The sequence below is a fragment of the Botryllus schlosseri genome, chromosome 3 (assembly GCF_051294905.1).
Source record: "Botryllus schlosseri isolate E-star chromosome 3, Bs_hap1, whole genome shotgun sequence".
In the NCBI taxonomy this organism is placed as follows: domain Eukaryota; kingdom Metazoa; phylum Chordata; class Ascidiacea; order Stolidobranchia; family Styelidae; genus Botryllus; species Botryllus schlosseri.
In genome coordinates, this window is record NC_137238.1 from 6,039,382 (window position 1) to 6,065,154 (window position 25,773).

General features: G+C 39.8%; 1 protein-coding gene across 1 annotated transcript in view; it reads left to right on the plus strand.

Annotated features, from left to right (window-relative positions):
* Nucleotides 1-23,611, plus strand: part of LOC145436575 (uncharacterized) — a 36,188-nt gene extending 12,577 nt beyond the window's left edge. The window contains exons 6-12 of the mRNA XM_080313942.1: nt 3,339-3,655; nt 9,294-9,461; nt 11,258-11,425; nt 12,031-12,198; nt 15,353-15,520; nt 20,345-20,515; nt 22,015-23,611. Coding sequence (XP_080170068.1) covers nt 3,339-3,655; nt 9,294-9,461; nt 11,258-11,425; nt 12,031-12,198; nt 15,353-15,520; nt 20,345-20,515; nt 22,015-22,068 — 1,214 coding nt within the window. The 3' untranslated portion in view covers nt 22,069-23,611. The remainder of the gene's footprint in view (nt 1-3,338; nt 3,656-9,293; nt 9,462-11,257; nt 11,426-12,030; nt 12,199-15,352; nt 15,521-20,344; nt 20,516-22,014) is intronic.
* The last annotated feature ends 2,162 nt before the right edge of the window (nt 23,612-25,773 follow it).

A 25,773-nucleotide genomic window follows, 5' to 3' on the forward strand; every position in this document is an offset into this window, starting at 1 on the left:
ATGAGAAGGAATGCTCTCTCAATAGGGGGGTATTTTTGGATCTAATTAAATACACGGCTTCCATTGATAGCATTTTGCGCGAACATCCCGACACCGCGACAGTAGCTAAGGGTACCTCAAAGACTATTCAAAATGATGTGCTTGATTCGATATATCACATCTATCTACAGCATTTGTTTACCGAGATTGTTGACGCTGAATTTCTATCTATTCAGTCTGACGAAACAACTGACATTACGTGTTTGTCACAACTAGTCGTGATTTTTCGGTTCACGAAATTTGGTATGCCAGTCGAACGATTCCACAGCTTTGTGGCTGTTGACGATCGCACTGCTGTCGGAATTTCTTACGTATTAAAAAAAACATTACAGCCCTATTCAGTTGAGTCGAAACTTATTGCGCAAACCTACGACGGCGCAGCAGTCATGAGCGGATCGCGACATAGCGTACAAGTTTTAATGAAAGAAGTTTACCCGCATGCGCATTTTTTGCATTGCTACGCGCATCAGCTCAATCTTGTAGTGAAAAAAATGTGCTTAGGAATATCTTCTGTCAAGATATTCTTTGCAAATCTTTCAGGGTTCTCCTCCTTTTTCTCTATTTCGCCAAAGCGATCTGATCTATTGCGCGACATATGCAAGCACCGGTTACCTAGATGCGTATCAACACGGTGGAACTTCCAATCCAGAGTTGTGCAACGAGTGTCAGAGAGTAGGGTGGAGCTTCTGGAATGCTTCTCAGTGATTGAGAGCTCTCCTGTCTGGGATGATACTTCCATACGTGAAGCGGCGGGGCTTAAACGACTCCTGGAAGACGAAGAATTTTTGTTCTTTTTGAAGCTTTTTTGTGACATCTTCATGCACGTCGATACACTGTACAGCACTTTTCAGTCGCGTATGGCCGATGGTACTACTGCGCAATTGTGTATTGCACATTTTTGTGAGGCAATTTCGCATATCCGGGCGAATGTACACTTCGCTGGTGACACAGCGCTTTTACGTCGTGGGATAAGTGTGCAAAACCTGCTTGTTGCGGCTTACGAATGTTGCGATATACTGATGTCCCAAATCCAACATCGTCTGAATAGTGACCAGTTGGTTACTTTCGCCCTGTTAAATCCGAGAAATTTCCCTTCCTACAAAATTCATTTTCCTTCTGGACTACTGCGCAGCGTGCCTCGTTATTACCCGATGATCGACATTGCTCGGTTGGAGAGCGAGTTGACTTGTTTGTATTCTAACACATCCTTTTCGGAAATTAAAACCACTAGTGAACTTTCAAAATTCCTAGTTGAAAATTCGCTTTCGATCAACTTTGCTACAGTAACTAGCTTTCTGAATATCATTTTGACCACCCCGATTTCATCCGCGGAATCCGAGCGCAGTTTCAGCACATTGAAACGTATCAAGACCTTTCTCAGAAACAGGATGGGCCAAGATAGGCTTAATGCGTTGGCTGTTCTCTCGATTCACAACGACGTGGTTCTGGGAATTCCAGATTTCAATAAACTCGTTATTGAACATTTTGCTAATAAGAAATCACGTCGCGCACAATACTTATACAAGACATAAATTAATGCTGGTGGGCGGACGACTGTACACATCATGTTCTTTCCGAATAATTTCAATCAAGTAAGCCCAGGTAACTCAACCATGTCTATGGCTAAGGAAAAGTGAGTGGTTTTCATCCTTATTACTCGAGGCACACTGACAGTTAATTTACCGATATATTTTGTTATGGCTATGGAAAAAAAGTGAAAAATTCATCAAGATGAAATAATTTATTCATGAAATTGTTTACTGCGATATGTGCTCGCATTTCAATTTACCACAATGCTTTGATTCCTGCTTGAATGATGGCAGGCAGACTCGTAATTAATCTTCCATGGATAACAGCTGGCTTTTTATAATGTTTTACGTTTATGGGTGCCACCGCATTGATTGCCTATCCCCTGGTCGTAACGCATCAGGATCGTGTACAAAACACTTTTTGACGAGGGCAAATCGATTTGACTCGCTTTCGGGACGAGAATCCATATACAAATCGGGTCGGAGGCGCTGCAGCACTTTACAGAATTGCTGAGCATGGAACGATTAAAACACCACAAGGTGTCATGCGAATGCTCTTTGTAGGTAGTTGGTCTGTGTATTTTTGGTATAGTCTTACTCGGCGCTTGCGTAATCTCTACCACGAAATCATAACGCATGCTACTAAGGATAACCTGATGATTGATTCGTGGCATGGGAACGATTCTTAGTTCGCGTACATTTTGTAAAATAATCATTTGAATAAAAAACAATTATTAAAACATTTGTTACCGCACTTCAAGTCACGCCACCGGCAAACCTCTCGCGGCACCTACGTTAAAAATCATTATTTACGGGAAATTCATGTGGCCATCATGAACGTTGAAAAACGCTACTGTGACGTCATATTGATAACAAGTCGCTTGCGGCCCTTGCCCCACCACCCGATATTGTCACGAGCCGCCACTGTGTTGGAGTATGGTATTTAAATGGACCTGTAACCGTTGAGTATAGTTCTGCCCACGTACCGACAATAGCAGTGGCACTGGACTTCATAAATTACGTTTCTTTATTGTGAAGCATGGAACACGTCTTTTCGAGTCTCAGGAAGCATTGGTGGTATAGCAAGAATAACATTGGTTTTCACTGTTGCATTCCGACGGTGCATAGCTGAGGTCAGTTGTTTCACAAATCCATAAGAAACTGAGACGATCCAAGGTAGACGGATGCTATATTTATCATGACTTACGTGACCAACTTCCTCGGAAGTTTCTTTTAACTTGCAGTCAGTCGAATTACGTAACTTTTTATCTGTTGCCCCTTTGATGAAATACTCTGGTTACTTATTGTTAGTAAATATTTTGGAATGCAGTTAAGTTCCGAATTCAATTTATCCTCTGAGCAAATCATCAATGCATCCTAGCGTTTGGGTTGAAAAGGTTCCATCGAAGGCTTTAATCATGATAGTAGACACCGCACTGCAAGGTCTACAGGTAACACCACATTTCGAGAGAAGCGGAAAATCACGAGTAAAACCCCCAACGGCCCTTTAACGGATGCAGTTGATTGACACCAAAACATAGGAATCGAGAGAAAGCGTGGACAGTCTGCGTAGGAAACGTCACGATCCGGAAGATTCGGTTGTATATAATTAAAATTGAAATTCGCGTACATTTATCGCGTTAAAATTCCATTTCGATTCTAGCTGGCGAGGTTGAATTCGCTCTTGAAAGTGCAGCTTCATGAACTCAATATGCTACTTAGCTATTGTAAAGAATTCACACTTATTTCTTCATGACTTATCTTCAACAGATAGAAAAACATCTGTCCAGGAGTGCCGGGAGATAATGCTGGAATCTCTTCATGGCATGATGGAAAAGGGCACCATACGAGATATTGAGACCATTAGTATCTTGAGAGTTTGCGGATATGAAACGATTCAAAAAATCAAGCAGAACGTTCATAGTATCGTACTCACTGGACCCGTGATGTTGAACTGTCAAATTCTGCTAGCGACGATGGTAAAACGGTTATCCCCGCTTCAAGAAGTGAACTGTCGACAACTAAATTTGGAGCCATTCGTGATTGAACACTTCATACAAATTCTGTCATTTGTCAAGATATTCAAGGTAATAACAAAATACCGCACACAAGTCGAGCATCATGCTCAAACGCGTCCGAGTGCGCTACTGATACACCTGATCACAGTATCGAGCAAAATCTAATTACATTTATCGCTAAGGATAAATGATTATTATTACTACGCTATTCGTAAAATTTTAGTGCTTCCTCGTAGATATTCTTTAATAATCATTTCTCTGTCATCCTAAAATACACTTATTCGAATTACAAGGGCAACGAATTAGCTTCGCGCCTGCTGGGAGTCTAATATTTGCATTTGCTTTCACATGGCACCCCGTGTGTCATAGATTGGCATTTGGCTGACGACTAATGGTCTTCAATTGTCGATTTCAGTACAGCGATAATTACGCTCGTTAACATAGCAATGCAACCTCATCACACTAATATATTTATTTGAAAAAGCAAATTCATCGCAATAATAGCCGTAACTAGACAGGGTTGTAACCAAGTCACATGGTTACGAGTCACGAGTCAATCTTACTTTTGTGGTTTTGACTCGAGTCAAGTCGAGTCATTTTCAATTCATCACCGACTTGAGTCCGAGTCCAAGTCACCGTTTAAAGGGTCCAGTCCGTGTCATAGTGTTATGACTCGAGTCGAGTCCAAGTCACAGTATTGAAGTAATGTTCAGCTCATGTTTTCAATCCTGCTTGGGTGATATCGAATTCCTAGCTTGCCAAACATGCTCATTTTGTCCCTATCAGAGTATTAGCTACTTCTTAAAAGTGTTAGATTGCCTAAAAAAATCAAATTTGGCTCAATTCCAACCAGTAAAAAGCAATGCTATGAAAGAAAATTTTAGATTAATTACAACTAGAGATTTTCGAATTTTACCGGCTATCTCATGATATTGTTACATTGTGTAAAAATATGATTCATAGCAAATTCCAACTAGAAGAAATGAAGTTATTAGAGTAGAATATTTTGGATATGAAAAAATAGTCGGCTTACTACTAGTATGTAATTATATTATATGAAAGAATTTCTCACTAAAAATACTTCATTTATTTTCAAAACCAAAATTTTTTCCTATCATATCATTGATTCTACTTTTTAAAATTGAGCCAGATTAAATGTTCTTTTTATGCAACGTAATAATTTCATCAAGTAGCCACCGAGTAAAATAAAAAGGAAGTTACTTTTGAACAGTGCTATTCTACAAACATCACGCAGCATTAGCCATTCATTATTACTCACGTGCAGAATGCACATACCTAACAAAACCTCAAATTGACAGAGGGTATTGTGTGTTTTCACAGACAGCAGATCACATCAATGATGATGAGTTACACTGTAAAAATACCAAAGTGGAAAGGAGATCCTCAGATATATTAGAGCGGCATGGCCTTAGAATAAATCCAACTCTACTGAATACACGTTCCACTGGTGCACTAGATGCAGGAATTGATAAGCATTTTTGAACCACACTGAAGAGCATAGGATACTCATTCTTTCGAGTCGCCCAAAAATGCAAAGAATCATCGCTTTCAAATTTACACATGAGCTTATCAGTCTCTTATCAGATCCATAAGCTAATGGAAAGCAAATTTCGGATCGAACACGCATGATGTGAAGAAAATGGTTTCACCAAACGGTTTGGGATTACCGATAGGCCAATCCAAAGACTCATCGGTTGTGATCATGTTCACATTTACAAACACTCCTGCAAAACGCTTTAAAATAGAATTTTTTAATGCTTTAACTAATGCGCGCAAGTAATTGACAGTGAGGATGTGCCTAATCGCATGGTTGTTGAGTGAGAGCAGGGTTGGTACGACCCTGATTGGCATTGGGACGCAACAATGCTGTCTGGCGAAACGAGAGAGTAGTTCAAGAGCAAAAGTGCCAGGCAGCATTGTTGCGTCCCAATGCCAATCTCCATAACAATGAAAAATTCGAGGCCGATTGTGGGGGTTCCAAGGCCACGAGCAGAGCAACATTTATATTTTCGTATGCAGTGCAGAGTCAGCTTTCGATTGATACCCGTTTTACCAAATTTAATGCTCGCCAAGTCGGTCAAAAATGACCTTCAAATTGCCTGTAGCCAAATCGAAATTGTGACGTGAATCAATTTCTGAGGCGTGAGATTTGGTTGTGTCGACACCATATAGGACACTATGGTACCATTGTCTGTCGTTTTTGCGGCGGCATATTTGATATCAGACGAGTGCAACGAAAGCAGTGGTGACAAATAGCGATGTCGGCAGAATTCGTCAGATGTGCTGAACTAGGCATTACGATTCGCAAATGTATTCATCTTCAAGTCATATAAAATAAGCCGAGTCATTGACTTGGGTCGAGTCATGCGTAACGACTCGAGTACAAGTCGAGTCAATCCAAATATTGACACGAGTCAAGTCGAGTCACAAAAAAAACGTGACTCGAGTCTGACTCTAGTCGAGTCATGACTCGAGTCATTACAACCCTGTAACTAAATGTCTTCAAAGCACTTAGTTTTTATTGTACCTGTGCTGTGAGCGTTTCATTAATTTATTAAATGTGTCACGAGCTGGAAAAGTTTGAGAATAACTCGAGTAACCTGTATTAACGTTTTCACATCCATGTCCTTGCACAATGTAATATGGTCACTTTTATACTGGATTATGTGAGTAGTGTTCCGTGGCGAGAGTGAGAGTGGTCAATCGTCGGTGAAGCAATGTATTTCCGTAACAAGTACCTCGGTAGCCTTCGATTGATACCAATTTGGGTCGGTGGACGGATGAGTTGAGGATGCGACATGATAGCATGCAACACTTTAGCATGCGACAATTGGGCATGCAACAATTGTGAATGTGGGTAAAATTTGGGGTCGAGGCCGGGTTTGGTTTAGATCAGTCGTTTCATTCTTTTTTCGACTCATCGACCCCTTATCAATCTCGACACAAATTTTCGCCCCCCCCCCCCATATTTACGGAAATTTATTCACCTAACTCTGATATCTGGGTAATTTATTGAAATAAAATATTTTCCGAGGTGTTAGGTGCTCGCAAATCCGGTTGCCGCGTCGGCTTTTCGGTGATGCAGAATAATCCATTTTCGCGTACATTTTTTACCGTTTTAATTAAATGTCTCTCATTGGATGCTCTTACCATTTCGCACGCTATCACCCCCTTTTTTGTCAAAATCGCCCGCTGGAAGCGATGTCGCCCACGTCGTAAACCACCGGTTTAGCTTCACGATTCGGTTAGGTTAGGGTTGGATTTTAGTTTAAGATATATATAAGTGTTGATTTTGGGATCAGGGTGGGGTTAGGGTAAGTTTTGGGGTTGTGACACCCAGAAGTGGTCAGTAACGAAGTACTTCTACTTTTTCGAAGTACCCAAGTAGTTTTCTTCTACTTCTGGTACTTAGTCAAGTAGATCTGATTTTCGCTACTTGTACTTCTACTTCTTAATATTTTGTGATCTACTTACTTACTTTTCACTATTTTCAGTTTGTCAAGTAGAAGTAGTTTAATCCTCCAATCGGGAAGATAGCCTGATGAATTTCGGGGCTGTTTTCACGGAGCATCAACATTTAATTTTCATAAAATTTGAGTAAAGCCCAGAATTTTCGTCGCGCTTCGCGCGCAGTGGATACGGGGTTACCAGTATGATTTCACAATAGTATCGGTGAATATAATTTAGGCGTGGTTGCGTTCACACCGCATTGTCGCCCTTCGCCATTTCAAATATTTCATCACAGTACATAATATTATGGCTCATCATAACGTTTGAAACTGATGTTTCGCAATCTAGTATTTACTCGTCATATCGTAATCTAGCAGTCCATGTCGTGTTTCAATCTAGAAAAGTGGACTCTGAATTTTTTAGTTTTAGAGCAGTTTTAGCATACCTACCTTCGAAAGTTTCTGGACTAAAGACATGAAATACATGTTCCGCTTTTAGAAGTAGTATTTATATTCTATTTCACTTTCAATTCCCATCATATACTTTGAGTTCTAATTAATAGCAGTTCTTCTGTCTGGATAACATACATTGAAGTATAAAAACATGCATGTTTGGTAATGCCTATAATTTCCGGAAATAAAGCTACACAGTATGGCATTTTTACGATCCACCATATTTTTTTACTAATGTTTACTAATCGCGCAAAGTGTTTACACCGTATCCTATACAACTTCTCCGTATTGCTCTTCGACTAATCTACAGACCTTATAATATGGGGAGGGCGCCATACCATGATATTTTTTTAAAACGTGCTGTTCGAGTAAACAGAGGATTAGTATCACATTTCCATATCAATACTATCATTTTCATGATGCGGACGAATGCTTATGCTGTCAAAAATTGGATACCTCCTGGTATGCATCAATAAGAATCAATCTCTGCACCTTTGGCATAGCTCAATTTGCACCTTATGACAATCAATGTGAACAAATTACGATCGTTTTCAAAACTACTTACTTACTTGAGTAGATTTAAATTCAGTAAATTCTACTTCTACTTCAAGTAGTTTTAGGTTGTTCACGGAAGAAGTACTTCTACTCGTACTTGAGTAGATTTTTTCGTCGCTACTTCTACTTCTACTTGAGTAGCTTTCTTGACTACTTTGACCTCCTCTGGTGACACCACATGCCAAAGTGACGCATGATCAACTGTCGCATCCGGATCTGTAGTTTTTGATTGTGACGCATGCTCATATGTCGGGCAACCACCAATTTTATCAAATTTCGGGCTCAACAAGCCAATATAATAGTGCCTTAAATTGTCTCAAGGTCAAATGCACAGAATGACGTAACACAATCTCAGTGAGTCGTCCGATTTGGTTGAGTCAACAACACTGTATGATACTATGATGGTACTTGATTAGTGTGGATATGATAACGTCGTATTATTTTATTACATAAAATATAGCGCAAAGGACGACTCCCATGAAATGAACTTAGATTACATTGAACAATAACTTAATGGATCTTCAATTGTGACGTCAAAACTTATTACCATTGTTATATGGCTCATTGGGAATTACAAGTGCTAATATGGCTTACTTGGCGAAAAAGTATCCCAACCCCTGGCCCATAGAGTAGGATAATTGCTTAGTCGTAATACTATGTTATAATTGAATGTGTGAATTTTGGCTGTTTGCTTCCAAATGCTATTCCGTGATAGGCGCAAAGCAATCCACATTATATTGGCATTTGTATCTTCATGGCTATGTGAACATGACTTTTATGTTTCGACTGAAATTGGCTGTAAATGAGAGATAATGCTTGTAATTAACGACGAGAGGCTGGTATGTTTGTCAACTATGGAAACTCGATTCAGTTGTACATGGCCGTATACACAAGAAAATCCGTCGCATAAAAATGTAAAACGAATAATTGCAGTGTGCCGCGAGCATAATTCTGCTTGTGTGCCACAAACTGAAAAATATTGGGAACTACTGCCTTAGAGAGTTATTTTTAGTTTCATCAAGACTTGAGAAATTGAAAATTCTTACGTTGGATGATGTTTCTGAAAACACTGTGATGTATTTTAATCCCAAGTTCGCTACAATATGTTTCCGTGAAGAAATCAATTTCTTCCATCTTCATCAATATATTCGATTCGCAATTGATTGTGGTGACATGGTTCGTATTCACCATCCTATTTCAAGAACTATTCGGCTGTATCATTTGTTCAGGTTAAGACGGTGGCTATACTCGATTCATCTTTGACGAAAAAAAAACTCGCAGACTACTTGAAGCTTTTCCGGTTATTTCAAAGCAAGGAACTGATCTTGGCTCAATGTCATCTCGACCAAGCAGACGATGAAATCTTTACTCACGTCTTGAATGGGCTTGGCATTGAGGTATCCTAGACATACATATTGAATTCCACGTCTAATAGCCTGTATGACAGGAATAAAGAACTGTAATATATAACTTTTACAAAAACTGCAATAGTGGATATATTTGAAAAAGTATTGGTCACCGCATCAGCTATATGTGTATTATATACTATAATGCGTGTACGTAGTCAATGTGACGTTCGTTGACCAAACAAAAATGCAAACAATTTGGTGTGGCGGCATTCGTTTCAACGTAGCTACCGCTAGCTAACTTGTCTCTGTATGTGCAACACCACTCTACCAGTCTAATGCACAATTCAATCAGTCTTATTGGTGTCAATATTTGGAATAAGCTATCACCTAATCTCCGTAACATAGACTCTTGTGCAATTAAAAATGTTTTGTTTCAATGTTTTTATCCTCTGATCTCTAAGTATCGCTAAATTGTATTTGCATTGTATTTCGAATTGTTCCACGATGGTGTGTATTTTTTTCTTTTTGTTCCTTAGTTATTTTCAATGTTTTTATTAGTTATAAACTGTGAAAATTGCTCCTGTCCTGAGTGGCTCGGCTCAGAAGACTTTGTCATATCGAGTCACTGTGTTACATATTTGTGGTGGAATATTGATATGTAAAATTGAAGAATAAAGATTCTCTCTCTCTCTATTACTCTTTCTCTCTATTACTCTCTCTCTATATATTACTCTCTCTCTATTACTCTCTCTCTATATATATATATTACTCTCTCTCTCTCTCTATTACTCTCTCTCTCTCTCTCTATTACTCTCTCTCTCTCTCTCTCTCTCTATTACTACCTCTTTATTACTCTCTCTCCCTCTGTGTGTCTCTTTCTTTCTCTCTCTCTCTCTCTCTCTCTCCGATTCACAAGTCAATCTGACTTCTATAATTTTGACTCGAGTCAGGTCGAATCATATAAAATACACCACCGAGTCAAGTCCGAGTCCAACTCAGGGACTAGAAGTTCGTGTCTGAGTCACAGTGTTTTGACTCGAGTCCGAGTCCCAGTTATTGTCTTCACTGTTCAGTTTTGAGTTCAATTCAGTTTAACTCACTTTTTCGAATCTGCTCGAGTGATATAGAATTGCTCACATTCATATTAAAATAAACTTCGTAGTTTTCCTCAGTCCTAACTGCTACCGGCCCTATTTCCCAAGTATCAAGATTGATAGACAAAATACGAATAAGGTGGTGACTTTACTATTCTTCGATCTTACAATGAAATGCCTGTCTTGGCCATCCTAGTTTCGAGTCATAGGACTTCGTTCGAGTCAGGCACAATGATTCGAGTACAAGTCGATTAAGTACACAAATTAACTCGAGTCCAGTTATAACTGGAGTCATCAAAAACCTGATGATGAGCACGAAACGGGTGGAAGCCGACTGACTGAGCCTGAATACGACGGTTAATATTACAGTCTAATTATAACTCGGAAATCTAATTCTCCCAATGAGACATGCGGGCATGACACGAGCATGGTCCGGTATAAGTACAATTGCGATGCATAAGAATTACAAAACTCGATATCTCAACAAGACCATTTATTCCAAATATAACTGACTAAGAATGCATTCAATCGAAACCTCAACTTTAGACTTAAACAAAAGAGAAGTTAATGCAGTTTGGGCATTTTTTCCGGGTTTTCATTTTCGATGATAGAGCATGAATGGTAGCAACTGATAAAGCGCAAAATCTACATCGATGATTAGCTTATCGGGTGTTTGTAAAATTGAAGCCCCGAAGGCTTTTCTACGTCGAGCTCAAACGCGATCTGAATCAGCTTTATGCTTCATTTCAGCTTGATGTACTTGGAATCATTGACGAATCGATGAATGAAGACGGGTATGAAGTATTCGCTCACATTGCGAAGCTCTCAAAATGCATACAGTTAGTGATGCAAAACTGTTGTCTCACAAAGACAAAGTTGCAAGGATTATTGCGAGGCTGTCGCAATCACGGTACCCAGGTGCGTCGTGACGTAAACTCCGCCACAGTTCTGATACTGAGACACAGATCAATACCTAGTGCGAGTTTTTATACACGATCTTGCATTTGTCCTCCCACTGAATCAGGATGCATTATTTGTCATTTCTTCGTAAAAAGCAAAGCCACTGAGTGTATTCCTTGGATATGGTAAATCCTCAAGTATCATACCATGGACTTATTATGTCAAGTCCCGATTGCAGCTCAGATGCCACTTTTCCTATAGATATCCCAGATTCCCATGACATATAGCAATATCATCAGCAAATAATCGGATTTTCGTGGACAACATCTGCGAAAGATCGTTCGTCATTGCTTTGAAAAGCAGAGGGATCAACACGCCCCCTCGTTGAATACCAATTTGGAATTCGAATTTTTCGGAGAGGCTAGTACCAATGCATACTGCAAACTGTTCGAACACTCATGGAGTTTTACAACCAATGCAGCGCAAAATCGACATCTATGAATAGCTGGCCGTGTGTTTGTGACAATTGAAAACTTGAATGTATTTCTACGTCGAGCTCAAACGCGATGTGAATCAGCTAAACCTGACATTTTAAACCTAAAATGTCGACCCGGCCATTTCAGGTTTATTTTATTGGCGTCATTGACGAATCGATGAATGAAGATGGGTATGAAGTATTAGCTCACGTCGCAAAGGTCTCGGAATGCAAACAGTTATTCATACAAGACAGTTGTCTAACAAAAATAAAGTTGCAAGGATTATTGCGAGGCTGCCGCAATCATGGCACCCAGGTGCGTTTTGACGTAAAATCCGTCACATTTCAGATACTAAGTTACAGATCAATACTTGATGATCATTATTTATTATTCACAATCTCGCTTTTGTCCTCCCACTGAAAATCCAGGACGGATTTGTTTGAATAGATTTATTTGCAAGTTCACATTAGGGCAGGGGCGGGCAACATCCGGATCCGGCCCGCGACGGGATTTTGTGCGGCCCGCCGACAGTTTTCGGTCTTACGTGATGATGAGGCACGCGTCGCCGTCTACAGGCATTTATGCGCAAACAATTTCAAGCATGAACATTAGCACATCAAAGCGATCTTCCAATACAACTGATGTTCACCGCATTGACGTAGCCAGGGGCGAATGGGACCATGTCATTCCCAAAATGTTCGAGAATATTCGTAATATTTATAAATAGTGGAATATTTTCGGGCAGATGGATTCAAGCTAAAAAAAATCGCGCGCTGGGCGCGGTTTAGTGTCTCTACGTGCGTGTCTTGATTATGAGAATACAGTATCATAAATACACTAGAATAGCCCGAGGCTGGTGGGTTGCAGGAGTTTTCAACAAAGTAATTATCAAGAACGAACCCACCCGACGTGAGTAATCTGCTCATTAATGTATATTCTTGTGCCATGATCAATGTTCAAAATTATAATTATACGTGCTGTAAATTTTCGAAGAAACCACTTGCTCATCCACACTCACCAATGTCATTGATCAAATTCATTCATTTATGCAAAAGGTTTTCGCGCTTCGCGCGACTATCTGCCAGATATACTCTGATCATATCACCGATTTGGACTCGCCCTTGAATCGGCCGCCTAACTGCAGGAATGTGTGCGTCTCTGCATTGTATGTACAAAGGGTAGTGCAGGGTAGGATGGGATGATCTGTGGCGCGTTTTCACGGGGGGAGTTACCCTGAAATCACAATTCATGGATCCGGCCCGCCTCGTGTTCATGTTCCTCTATCCGGCCCGCTGGATGGAGAAGTTGCCCGCCCCTGCATTAGGGTTATGACTTAACAAGAAAATAATCACCTGTAGCAGGAATTAATGAACGTTTTTGTATAAGTTATTAAAATTATAAAAAAATTGATCAAATCGAAAAGATGTCCCGCACAAACTAACTTCAATTTTCGACACTGGTTAAAAAATTTAAAAAAAATTACAATTGAAAGGTATTCTATGCTACAAATTTTATCTTCGAATATATGTCCTATTGAACTTCTGGTAAACTTCATCCATCAATATGACTTCCATTTCTGTTATTATTTTAGTGCCAGAGACATCTACAACGGACATATCCGACTTCCCGTGTAGTCTTAAGGCACTTTATCGCTGCCGGGCATTCGAGCGCAAAGATAGCAGCAAATAATATTTGGTATATTCTAGAGCCCGACCGATATTGAATTTTTTGGTCGATACCGATAAAACCGATATCTCACACCTTGACCGATGACCCCAATACATTCAGCCGATATTATAAAGAAGTTGGATACACATAAGCACATTTTCAAAGCTTCAAATCATTTATTTGAACATCGTTACAGCCATTGCTATACTTGAACATGAAATAAACTAGAAAACCTGCATCTGGACACCTGTAAAGTGTAAGCTATATGAAATATATCAATATTCTCAGCCCAGCAGTCAAAGATTACGGTGTCCTGACTTCCTACCGCCATATTGTGACGTCATGAAAATTGCCGATTATTTTTCAGCTCCAATGGTCGATACCGATGAATCTTTCAAAGTATGATATCGTCTCGATATTGTCGGCGTACCGATAATAATCGGTCGGTCTCTAGTATATTTCATCTTTAGACATCAGGTTAGAATACCAGGCTTCCTGACACGCATTTGCGATGATGAAGCATGATATCTCCAGAGTTACTCTCCATTTGGGGATTTGCAAGTAGGCTACGCAATCATGGCCCTTGAGCTCCATCTCGTATTGCGTAGAGATGGAAGTTTTTACCATCTGATTAGTGGTAATCTACTATTTTCTTTGAAATAACGGCATCATCTGGGTTCTGTACAACTCATAGATTAATTTAAAGTCATCCCTCCATCCTCGGTTTTCTAATATTTTCATCTGAAATTCGGGCTTGTGGATTGTACCAAGTTTTCATAGTGTTTTTCTACATCATCTCCAAATTTGTAGATGAGAGTTGAATTTGCTGAATACATTGGATTAAAGAACTCTGATATATGCTTTAGGAATCGATAATAGGCTGTTCGCAACCAATATATTGCGGTTTATGAAAATCCTTGCTCATCATTTCATTTTGCAGCTTCACAACAACGCCATTCCGCCGTGCAGTATCAGCAGATGCTGTGTCACATATGATACGACATTTTCAAATTTTCATATGCATCATAATCCTCTAATCGGTTTTCTAGACCGCTGAAAATACCTAGAGTTGTTCTCCTTTCGCCTTTTCGAACACCAAGTTTCATTTGTGTCAGACAAATTGAAATTATACGATACATGCAGTCTACATCTAAAATCGAAATTAATAATTATTTAATAATTATTTAATTTTGACCGTAAACAAGAACACAATAGGATTCATTTAATACGGGCAATCTCAATTTACTAAAATACTATTCTAAATCTTCGCAATTGGAATTGTGTCAGTTAAATTCGAATCAATAGCTATATACATTATAGAGTCAGTATCTACAGAAGAAAGCCTATCCTTCATACAGTAAAAACTGGAAAATTTTTGTGCCGGAGGATTTTGTTTCAACAGTCTTAAGTTTTGTTAATTTTGAAATCAGGACACAAAAGTTCCTCAGTTGTGACTACAGGACACACAAAACTTCAAATTCTTTTATTCAAGTCGTAACCTTAGTCAACATGTCGCTATCCATTTAGGTATATGTTGACAATGTGCCACTATCAATACCGTCACTGTAGTTTCCATTTCCATTTACTGGATATTATTACTAGAATTGTTACGTCCCACAATCTATCCCAGATTCCACCTGTCCAAATAATTTCTAGTATATGAGGTTCATCATTTCAAAGTAGCAACAAATGTGTAATCTCTGTCGATGAACTAAACTATATGTCAGAAACAAAATGAACATTACCAAATTGCACAAGTAACGGACATGTTACATAACGATACACATTGCCATCATTTCAGCTGTCAATCATCACTATTATGGACGAGTCGATGCAGGAAAGTGTATATGAAGAGCTAGCTTGTATTGTGAAGCTGTCGGGTTTTATTGGGTTGGGATTTAACAAATGCCTTCTTACCAAGACAAAATTGAGTGCATTATTGCGCGGATGCCGCATTCACAATATCCAGGTATGCTTTCACGTATGATTCAAAATGCCCATGAAACCATGTATCCGATAAAGTTGCAATAAGGACTTGCATACATACATTCATTTTCATTCTGCCCGTTACAAAACGAAATATTTCACGTTTGAGAATCATTTTAGACTAGTGGTTCTCAACCTTTTTTTTTCTTCGCCGCCCCTTTCAAAATTTGCCTGGGTCTGGCACCCCCCTATTTCAAGGACTGTAGTAAAAAACAATAATAGGTAAGTGATCGAAGTACAGTTCCGGGTTGGGACGATCAGGCCACTGGACTAATTATCCATGTAATTGTATGTGTTATTTTAGGGATCAAACCCATGTTGTTATATAAAACATCGAGTAAGGCCTACGGTCCCATAGCATTTGGTTAGAGATCGATGCACACATTCCGAATGCTTCTCTGCGATTAGCATTGCGGGAAGTTAATTTTATTGTTTTTTTTTATTGCCTTATATGATTACTAAACCAACTGAGAATGTGGTAGAGATTTGCTTACATTGAATTTAGTCCTGCATCAAGCTCTAAACTTGAACATGAATGGGGGTAGCAACACTAAGCAGTATCATCCTTTATGATACGGTGAAGAAATATTCGGACGATTTAATTTTGTAGCTCTCAAATACAAATATATTTAGTTGATCAATTTGGTTAAAAAGCTTCAAAACATCTTTGATGTACGAACGGCATCACTCTCAAATGTTGTACAGTATAGTGCATTTTCGATTTCAACACGCAGTGCGCTACAGGATACAATGCCTAATTCAAGACATGTTGTGGAAAATAACCCGAGCAATCAGCATAAATATCAGTTTATTAAGATTTTCATCATTTCAAAACACAACAAAACTGCGATACTATGAAAAGATAGGAAGGTGTCGAAACGACTTGGAGTAACGAGCGTGACGGGAGTGTTTTAACGGGGAATTGGCATGAAATAAAATAAACCACTGCATTCATGGAAACATCGCCGGTGGATATTTCGCGATGAGCGCAACGACAATCGTTGTGATTTGACAAATCTTGTCGAATGTTAGTTCGCAATGAGAACTCAGGAATATATAGAACTATTGTTCTACTATATAATCATATGTTCTTTCCACACCATCTACTGCCAAAGCATAGTAACGATATCGCTCGGATCTAACAAAATTCTTGAATGTGAACGAATATCACCGAAATGGAATTACTCCTAATTAAATGTCACCAAAGATAATTCAGTTTTACGTATTTTAGACATACCATTAAAACAATAATATTGGAACCTGATCGGCACGATCGCGCATGGATTTGTTCGTTTTGTGGTATTCATGGTGTTTGTCGACTACTGTGGTCATGTAAACCAGGCCGATATTCTTCATTATTTTCCGTAACTGCCGACTTATAGCACGGCCCACCTCCACGGCCCACCTCCAGGCTTTTTTAAGACACCGCTAGCGCGGATGAGGTGGCGAGGAGGAGCCTAGGTAAACCTCAAATACTTAGGTATCGGAATTCTGAAGTCGACCTCGGTCGAACTTGAACCCCCACCCATTTGTGTTGCAGCCGCGGATTATGCCACTTCACTATCTCGCCACTGGCTTCGCGCGTTTATGTTTGTGTGTTTGCTGGGAAGGCCATTTTTCTTCAGCGCCCCCCATACCGCCCCCTGAGCCCGGGTCCCCCCATTCCGCCACCTGAGCATTTTCGCCCGCCTTCAAAATCCAAATCGCCTCATTTGGGTCTGTAGACAAGGTTAAGAACCACTATGTTAGACGATCTTATTTCAAAGCAATCCCAAATACACTCTGAGGGACATTCAACGTGTATGTACACGATTTTATTATGCTGCCAGCGCCATTCCTAGAGTGGCCCGCAGCCAAATGCAATAACTTTCAACCAAAGATGTTATAATGAAGTGAAAATTGTAATATATGGAAAAGGTTCACAGTGCAGAACCTACCAAGGTTCGTTTGTGAACGTAAACCTATAAATTTCTGAGCTTCACAAACAGAACGCGAACGTGATTCTCACGTTCACACCCTCCTTAGTAATTAGGATCTGACGTCGTGTTACTTATGTTTACAAATCCGATAGTCACTGCAAATGTAACATCTAACAATGGTCATTGCAAACCTCACGAATCAGAACACTACGGAGTCACAATGGCGAATGTCGGCCTGGTTCAAACACCAATGTAGTAAAACAGGGGTCGCCAACTCAAAATGGGTCGCGGGCCACTTTTCAAATTTCGTAGCGGCCGCGGGCCGCACGAATTCAATATCGATATAGACTCACGTTTTAAAACTGTGCGTAAGTACAACACCGTGCTACCTAACATAGGCCACGGGCATAGTGACCACAAACGAAGCAATATTTTTTAAAGGAATACAAATACAAGCGAGCGAGCTAGCGAGATACGTTACTAGCTGAAGGGCCATCTCCCCACAAAGCTTGATCTTGTGGGAAGTCGTAAGCCAGTGGTTCTCAAACTTTTTCGACACGCCCCCCCCCCTTTATTATACCGAAAGATTTCGCTCCCCCCTTATATCGTCATATCACAAAATGTATCCAGAATGCCGGCAATCCCAACGGATAGTTTGATGACATGGAAGGCTATGACTGTTGATGACAGAATTCCGTACTATACACCAAACCTAAACTTGATATCAATCGCGCGAAGCGCGAAAGATTTTTCAGTTGACCACAACCCCGCGTTCCCTTCTGATGCTTTCACGCTCCCACGAGCAAATATGCCCACTGCCCAGCCCATTCATATCAGCTGATCATTATCCATCGATAGAATGCTGTATCCATCGCCAAAGCCGTTTTTAGCTAGTGATGAATAGTGATGTTGGGCTCAGGAGAAAAGCTTATTTTGAAACAACAACGATATGTTGAAACTGTAGTCAATTTCAGCATTTCAAAATGGTTTTCTTAGCTTTCTTGCGAAATCTCAAATCAAGTCGCGGGCCGCAAAATATGACCTTGCGGGCCGCATGCGGCCCGCGGGACGCGTGTTGGTGACCCCTGTAGTAAAACACACCACGAATACCACAAACAGCAACAGCGAAGGTATCGAGAGATCAGCATGTCAGCGATAGCCTGAATCAAGAATTCTTGCAATTGAAAGAGATGATATATTTGTTGATATTGCGAAACGAAGAACCTTTTTATACTTGATGTTGCATTTCAAAACAATTGCAGTGATCAAATGGAATTAGCATTTCAGAACGACCGGGCTTGATTTTGCACCGCAATATCCCCTTTGTACGTCACTGCACCGAATACCACAAAAATCACAATTCGATCAGGCGCAATTGCCTGAAACCATTGTTGGCCAAAGCCGCCGTGTCATCGCAAATCATATATGATTGAGTTGAGTATGTGCTCTGACTTCTGCGGGACCCCTCATACTAGCTCATGCTCATGGATTCCCTATCGTTCCGTGGATGATCAGTTAGGAACCACCGGTATAGATAGATGATTTTGACCAATCAGGCAACGAGCCGAGCAATCGTTTATATCTGGAAGATAGCAACTAGTGTTACGCATTGTCACAAATCACGATGGTTTCGTCTCCGTGACCAACTCCGCTCCAACTTGATAATCACCGCTACAAATTTATCTATGGTAGTGCGCTTAACATCCCATGGACTTCTATCGTAGTTTGCGGTTCCATCGTTCTTAAGTGATAAGTAGGGAAAGTTTTTGGTGCACTAAAATCGCGAAAAAGTTGCACTCAATTTCGACAAAAGTTGCAGTAAAAAGTTGCATTTATAATTTTTGTTGAATTATTATATGGGTATGAGATACTCGAAAGGTTCTGTTGTATAACCTAGTACCTGCAAAGCTGTCAAATTTGGTACTTTGCCATATCAAGGACATTTCCGAAAGAAAATTACGCAATACATGAATAATTTTCCCAAAAAAGGCCAAACACCATAGCGATAACCCTCCCCCCAAAACAAGTCAAATAAATCACCCCAAAACCAAACGTCTGCAAACGTGACCCATGGAGTTGCGAAAAAATCATTCTTGGCGACATTAACCAACTCAATAGCCTGAATAAGGTGACCGGTGAAAATGTAATTTTCGGCGGTATAACCTGGGCATGGGAAACTATCTCAAATTTAAATGGCAGAATTACTAAAGCGATCTATTTACATATTGTTAGGGCACTGTCGTGCTTGGCAGGGGTAGTTGAACTTATTCCTCGCAAGCCATTGTGTCATATAGATAACCTACTGAGATGCAGCTTACCCATCATATTGCTCTTTATATATATATATATATATATATATATATATATATATATATATATATGAGCATAGAACCTTACTTGGAATATAGTTTATAGCATGTTTTATATCGCTCCTTCACATTTTGGCGCCATATTTGAGCAGTAAAAATAGGTATGGAAATAGAGAAAAAGTACAAAAAGTTGCAATATAAAATCCCTCCAAACAGCTTAAAACACCATTGTACATAGATTCTTAGTATCTAGGAAGCTGTCGGACGCCGTAAAAAAGTTGCAAAAGTTGCAAAAACTTGCCCTAGTGATAATCACTGCTTTATTTATTTACCAATTTCAAAAAATATTGAAAGCTTTCTGACATGGGAAGCCTAGCAGAGAGCTGGTTAATCAAACCGTCAGAGACTGGTTGTTGACAATCGTTGTTAGAATTATTGTTCAAGATGCCTTCATTCCATAAGGCTTGCGAAAGGCTTGATTTATGACAACGAAATGTTAGGTTTACTAATATCTCAAATAAGTACGGAGTAATGTGGATTCGTTCATTTGCTTTAAATATGAACCTGTGTGTGTTCTAGATCCCGAACCTTATGATCCAAGAGCCAAATTCCACCGCTACTCCCGACGATGTATCAGCTCTTTGCGACTTGATGACCTATTCTGTGGAGATACTATCTATTTATTATTGGGAAATCGACCGTGAAGGGGTTCGGAGATTAGAAGACACGCTTCAGCTTAAGGATTCGAAGGTTTGGTTTCCCCACTTTGACATGAAATCCATTGTGATAGCTTGCGCATTATATTAAGTAGTGAATATCGTCGTCTATGATACAATGCCCGACATAATTTTTAATTCATCCTCCTGGCTATATCTTCTCGCAGTGCATCAGACTTATTCGATGCAATCGCGCATGATACTGAGAACTAGAAGTGCGAAATTGTTCATACCTCCAAAGGTTCTCCATGCGCCCCGACAATTCTGAATGCGAATTAAGGACCTGCCGGAGATTAACCGAATCTATTACAATTTACCAACAAGTTCTCGAAGGATTGTCATGAGGGACGGTTCTTACTCACTTATGGGGAGGGATTCGCTCCCCAGAGCATCAGCCTATATGTTTTACTGTTAATTGCAACGAGGTGTATTGTACTTGTACTTGTACACTATAGTGATAATAATAATTAAACGTATTCGGGCGGTCTCGTTGGTAACATGACTTCGTTACATGATGTTATTTCGTGACCTCTAGTCTGCTATGTCAAAAGATATTGAAATCGTCCATACGTACTATACTAAGAGACGCACACGATTTCAAATTGGTGTTTCTGCGCTGGCAAATAATTTTTTTTCTGCGGAGTTGCATTTGTCTTGTGGGGTTCAGATTGCCAGGACAGGACAGGCCTAAAACTTGAAATGTCTTGGTGTGTCGTGGCGTGGTAAACGCCGACGTCTAAATGCTAATTTCCCTAAATCATGCGTATATTTCTTGAGGAATGGTACCAAATAATTAAGTTATTTTACACCATGAAATCGTGCGCAGCGCGAAAAAAGTTTGAAAAGCTCCATGAATTATAAAAAAAATACCCCAACATTCATTTTAATTAGCGAAATAATCTGAGGCCCCCCCCCCCTCGAGCTCGGGCCTCCCCAAATTGGGGGGTCTGGGGTGTGACAGTTACGGTCCTGAACGTAGTGGTAGAGCGTCCGGCATCATGTACTCATGGTATAGGCCTACATATGCACACCATGCACTCATGGTATACATATACACAGATCGTGTCTAAGCTATGCCATACATGAGTCGGTGTATATGCCGCAAAAAACATCAAGGTCCAAAACAAAGAACTGCCTATTCCTGTACCAGTGCTGAATATCGTCAATATTTTTAAATATTTCCAATGGAATCTGAGGAATGCTTGCCGTGCAATTGAACCAAGATCACCATCGAATATAACTAACAAAGATATATGAAACTGAAGGTGTAGATGTTCTAAAATTATTTCGGCTTGGACCGTGGTTGAGACACAGGCATGTTTTGTTTAGACCGTGTTACGACAACTCTCATTTTAATCGCAATCCAGCATATCTGTCCGATCCGTTCAGCGACAGAAATCAATTTTTTATCCTGGTACAAATTGAATATTATTATTTTTTTCCGGCTGGCCCCCTAATTATGATGGATAACCATTATGTCACAGCCGCTGTAAATTGCTTTGCTGTATCGTGAGATTATCTATTACTTTTCAGGCACATTTACTTCTGCTTCCGGACGGGATTTTTCGGTTGAAGAGGGTGTCCTAACTGATTTTTTTTATAAAGACTACAAACACAGCGAAATCAAAAGTCTTTACTGAATGACGAGATCAACGAGAGTATTCGAAATTTACGAATCCATCAAAATCAACGATATCGACCAGCAGATAAATAGTTGTGTTTTCATGTGTCAGTCTGCTGTCTGTAGGGAACTCCCCTACGCCTAAATAGTACATTTATGGAAAATTAACTTTCCGGATGCGCCTTTTCTTGGACTTTCTCGCCTCCGTTTTCCGCTTCTTTGGTGGTTTCGATTTGTGATGGGTAGCAAAATTCGGAGTCAATATGATAAATCTTGGGTTAAATTATTACCATATTTTTAAAACGTAGAGAAGCGTCACTGGGGTAGGTGATTCGTATTGTGCAAAACGCCAGATCATCATTGAACCAAAACGTATAGTGGTGATTCTGACAATACTATCTTGAAATGTAGGCTACTTCATGGAAATTACATGATATATATTTTGAGATATTTCCCGTTTGGTTCTTCCATTTAATTTGTGTGACGAACACCGATGACGTAGTCTATTGATCTCGTTTTATGTGACAGATTATAAACAACGGGCTAACCTCCAAGCTTCTTACTGAGTTATATGTATCATAAATTATAATTTTCATATCTTAACATTACGACGGGTGGGTGCGGGTATAACAACATTTTATAGTCGGCGTTCAAACTATATTCAAGATTTGAGTACAATCCATTTACTGTCCTTTGCTCGTACGCATTGTCAATCGGACTTATCCTAGTGTCTTCGGTCAGACGTTACCAAGAGGCCATAGCATATTCTCCATCAAACGAGCTTATCGTGGGTGTTGTAAATTTTCCGGTGTAGACAATGTTACCGATGTCTAAATAATATCCGTTAGTGTTGATATGAAAATCTTCGAGTTCGCCTATTTGTAAATATAAATGCTCTTATCCAGTTATTTGTCACGTCACCTGGATGCGGAAAGGATAATGGGACCTTCTATTCTGGAGTCATTTGATGATTATTTTCTCAATTGTTATCACTCGTATAATTGTAATGAAGGAATTGTATTGTATTTACTTGTTTACAGTTGTTATGTCGATCAGCTTTTAATATTGGTCGACCGGCATATCTTACGAAACCGAAAGGGACAGTGTGTGACATCAATTGATTTCATTTGAGGTCGCTCCTCTGGGGCTTCGGTGCAATCTTGAGCATATTTACGGCATTGCATTGTTCAAGTGATATTGACGCACATCGAGGTCAGTATTAAGTCAGGTTGGATACCAGAGTTATGATGACTCGAGTCATGACTTGACTTGAGTCAACTATTTCGCAAGACTTGACTGGACTCGGCGCTTCAGAAATGTGGATTGACTAGCAAAATTTACGAGTCAATTTCAATTCAGCAAGTAATCGGTGTCGACTAAGTCACTGTATCTTGTGTATGTCCGGATTGTTTGCCATACGCAAGTCTCACTTCTGAGGGAAACCAGTCATGCATCAATTGTACTTTTCACTTATCCTCCATTGCTACATTACAAAGACCGCGAATAGAATGATGTCTGCTCACGTTGTTGTCGTACTAGCAGTAGATTAATCTAATAGAAACGCATGCCTGTTTTTAGAAGGCTCAATGCTTCAATTGCGTCGCGCTAACCTTTACTGACCCTCTAGAACAGTGGTTCTCAAAGTTTCTTAGATACTCCCCCCTTTTTGATAGTGAAAAATTTCGCGCGCCTCTTATCATCATATCACCAAATGCAACTAGAATGCTAGCTATCCCGACGGATAGTTTGATAGAATCGAAGGTTGTGGATGCTGATAAGAGGATTTTCAAATATGAAATTCGGACTATTAACAGAGAAATAACTATGAAATAGAGGTAAATCGCACGGAGCGAAGAAAATTATTTCAGTTGACCGTAGTTTCGCACCTTCTTCAGATGCTTTCGAGCCCCCCAGTTTGAGAACCACTTCTTTGGTATGATTTAAATCCAACGGATATAGTTTATGCGTTTATATTCTCAAGGATGTGTAGATAGGGGAGGGGTAGTGTGTGTTCCATATATATTTGTTTCAACTTCTCTACACTTCGTATTCGATCCTCGATTTCGGACGAACATTACAGACTGTAGCATGAAGCCGTACTTATTTTATTAGCACGCCTTTTTGCATGTATTTAACGTTATTTCATTCGAGATAACTGACCAATTAATCTGTCTTTCACGCACCACTCATACTTCAAAAATTCATATTAACTACAATTGCGGGCCGCTTGAATTAAATATCGATATAAAATAGACCACAGTATTACATCCACATTTTTAGAACTTTACATCAGTACGACGCTGCGCTCTCTAGCAAGAGCAACTGGCATTTAGTTACCACGGAAGAAATAACGTCTCATTAAAGAGATACAAATACAACATAAATATCATGATCCACACTTTAATTCTATTTTGAACTATGAGCTGCACACGATATCTGACAGCAATTTTCGGCGACTAAAGAATCGATATTGTGGTTTTCTACACAGGTACTTGCTGGAAAACTATCTCCTCGTGAAGCTTGATCTCAGGGAGAAGCCCGTAAGTAGCTCTCCATGCTTCTCGTTTTTGGCAGTGTCTGGAGTATTTCACGTCCAGGTAATATAACCATGCCCATTCATATCAACTAATTCTCCCCTCAATGGAATGCTATTACCATCGCCGAAGCCATATCAGCTAGTGAGCAATAGTGATGTTGGGCACATGAGAATATAGCTTAGTTTTAACAAGAACAACAATATTTTTAAACTACTACCAATTTCATCGTTTCAAAAAGCTTTCATAAGCTTTCTTCGTAAATCTGAAATCCTGTCGCGGGCCGCAAAATATTACCTTGTGCGCCGTGTGTTGATGACCCCCGGTCTCAAAGATACCAAATTATGTTTATGTGGTGTTGAAGAGGCATTAATTTCCCTGCGGTTGCATAAAAGGTATATACGGGGCGACGGTGCATATTTGAACTTTACACTTCATCCATACGCTTATGACGTCAGAATGAAAGATTACTCGTAACTCGACACGTCCAGAGGCCTAATACTAATACTCCATATTCAGCCGTAATCGTAACGTCGATGAAATAGGGACACCATTTGTCCTAGTATAAAAGGATTTGTCCTCTCTTTTCAATCACACTAAAATGTCATCCGAGGACTCTCAAATGTTTTCTTTTTCTCTCTTTTGTTTTGAGTGTCAGCCGACTATACAGAGACGATTAAAGTCAAATCGCCACAAGATACACGCAAAAGTCGTCTTTTCTGGATAGTTAACAGGAAAAAAGATCAGCATTATCGGTATAACTTTCCCATTTTTATGTCTGTTTTCATAACTTGTGTCCTCTTTTTTCGAAATATGTTGTCCCTATATGTAAACTAACATTCGTCTGTTCGCCAACAATACCATGTGTCTAGTTAGCGTTGTGGTCCGTTACATAGCTACAAAACCAACTGGTCATGGGCTGGAGCTCAATCGCGGTCGACTCCAGAATTCCTACCGGAATTTTGGTAGTTCCTCTACGCTTCTCGATACCAGTCCGCGTGTGTCGTAAATGCTCGGGACTGAAGTCAGCTGTGCTAGAAGTCTGCAATGCAGCAAGAAGGGTCTGCAGAGCTGTAAACTAACCTAAGTATTCACAAACACCATGACTGCTAAAGCAACAGTATAGATCCCAATCAT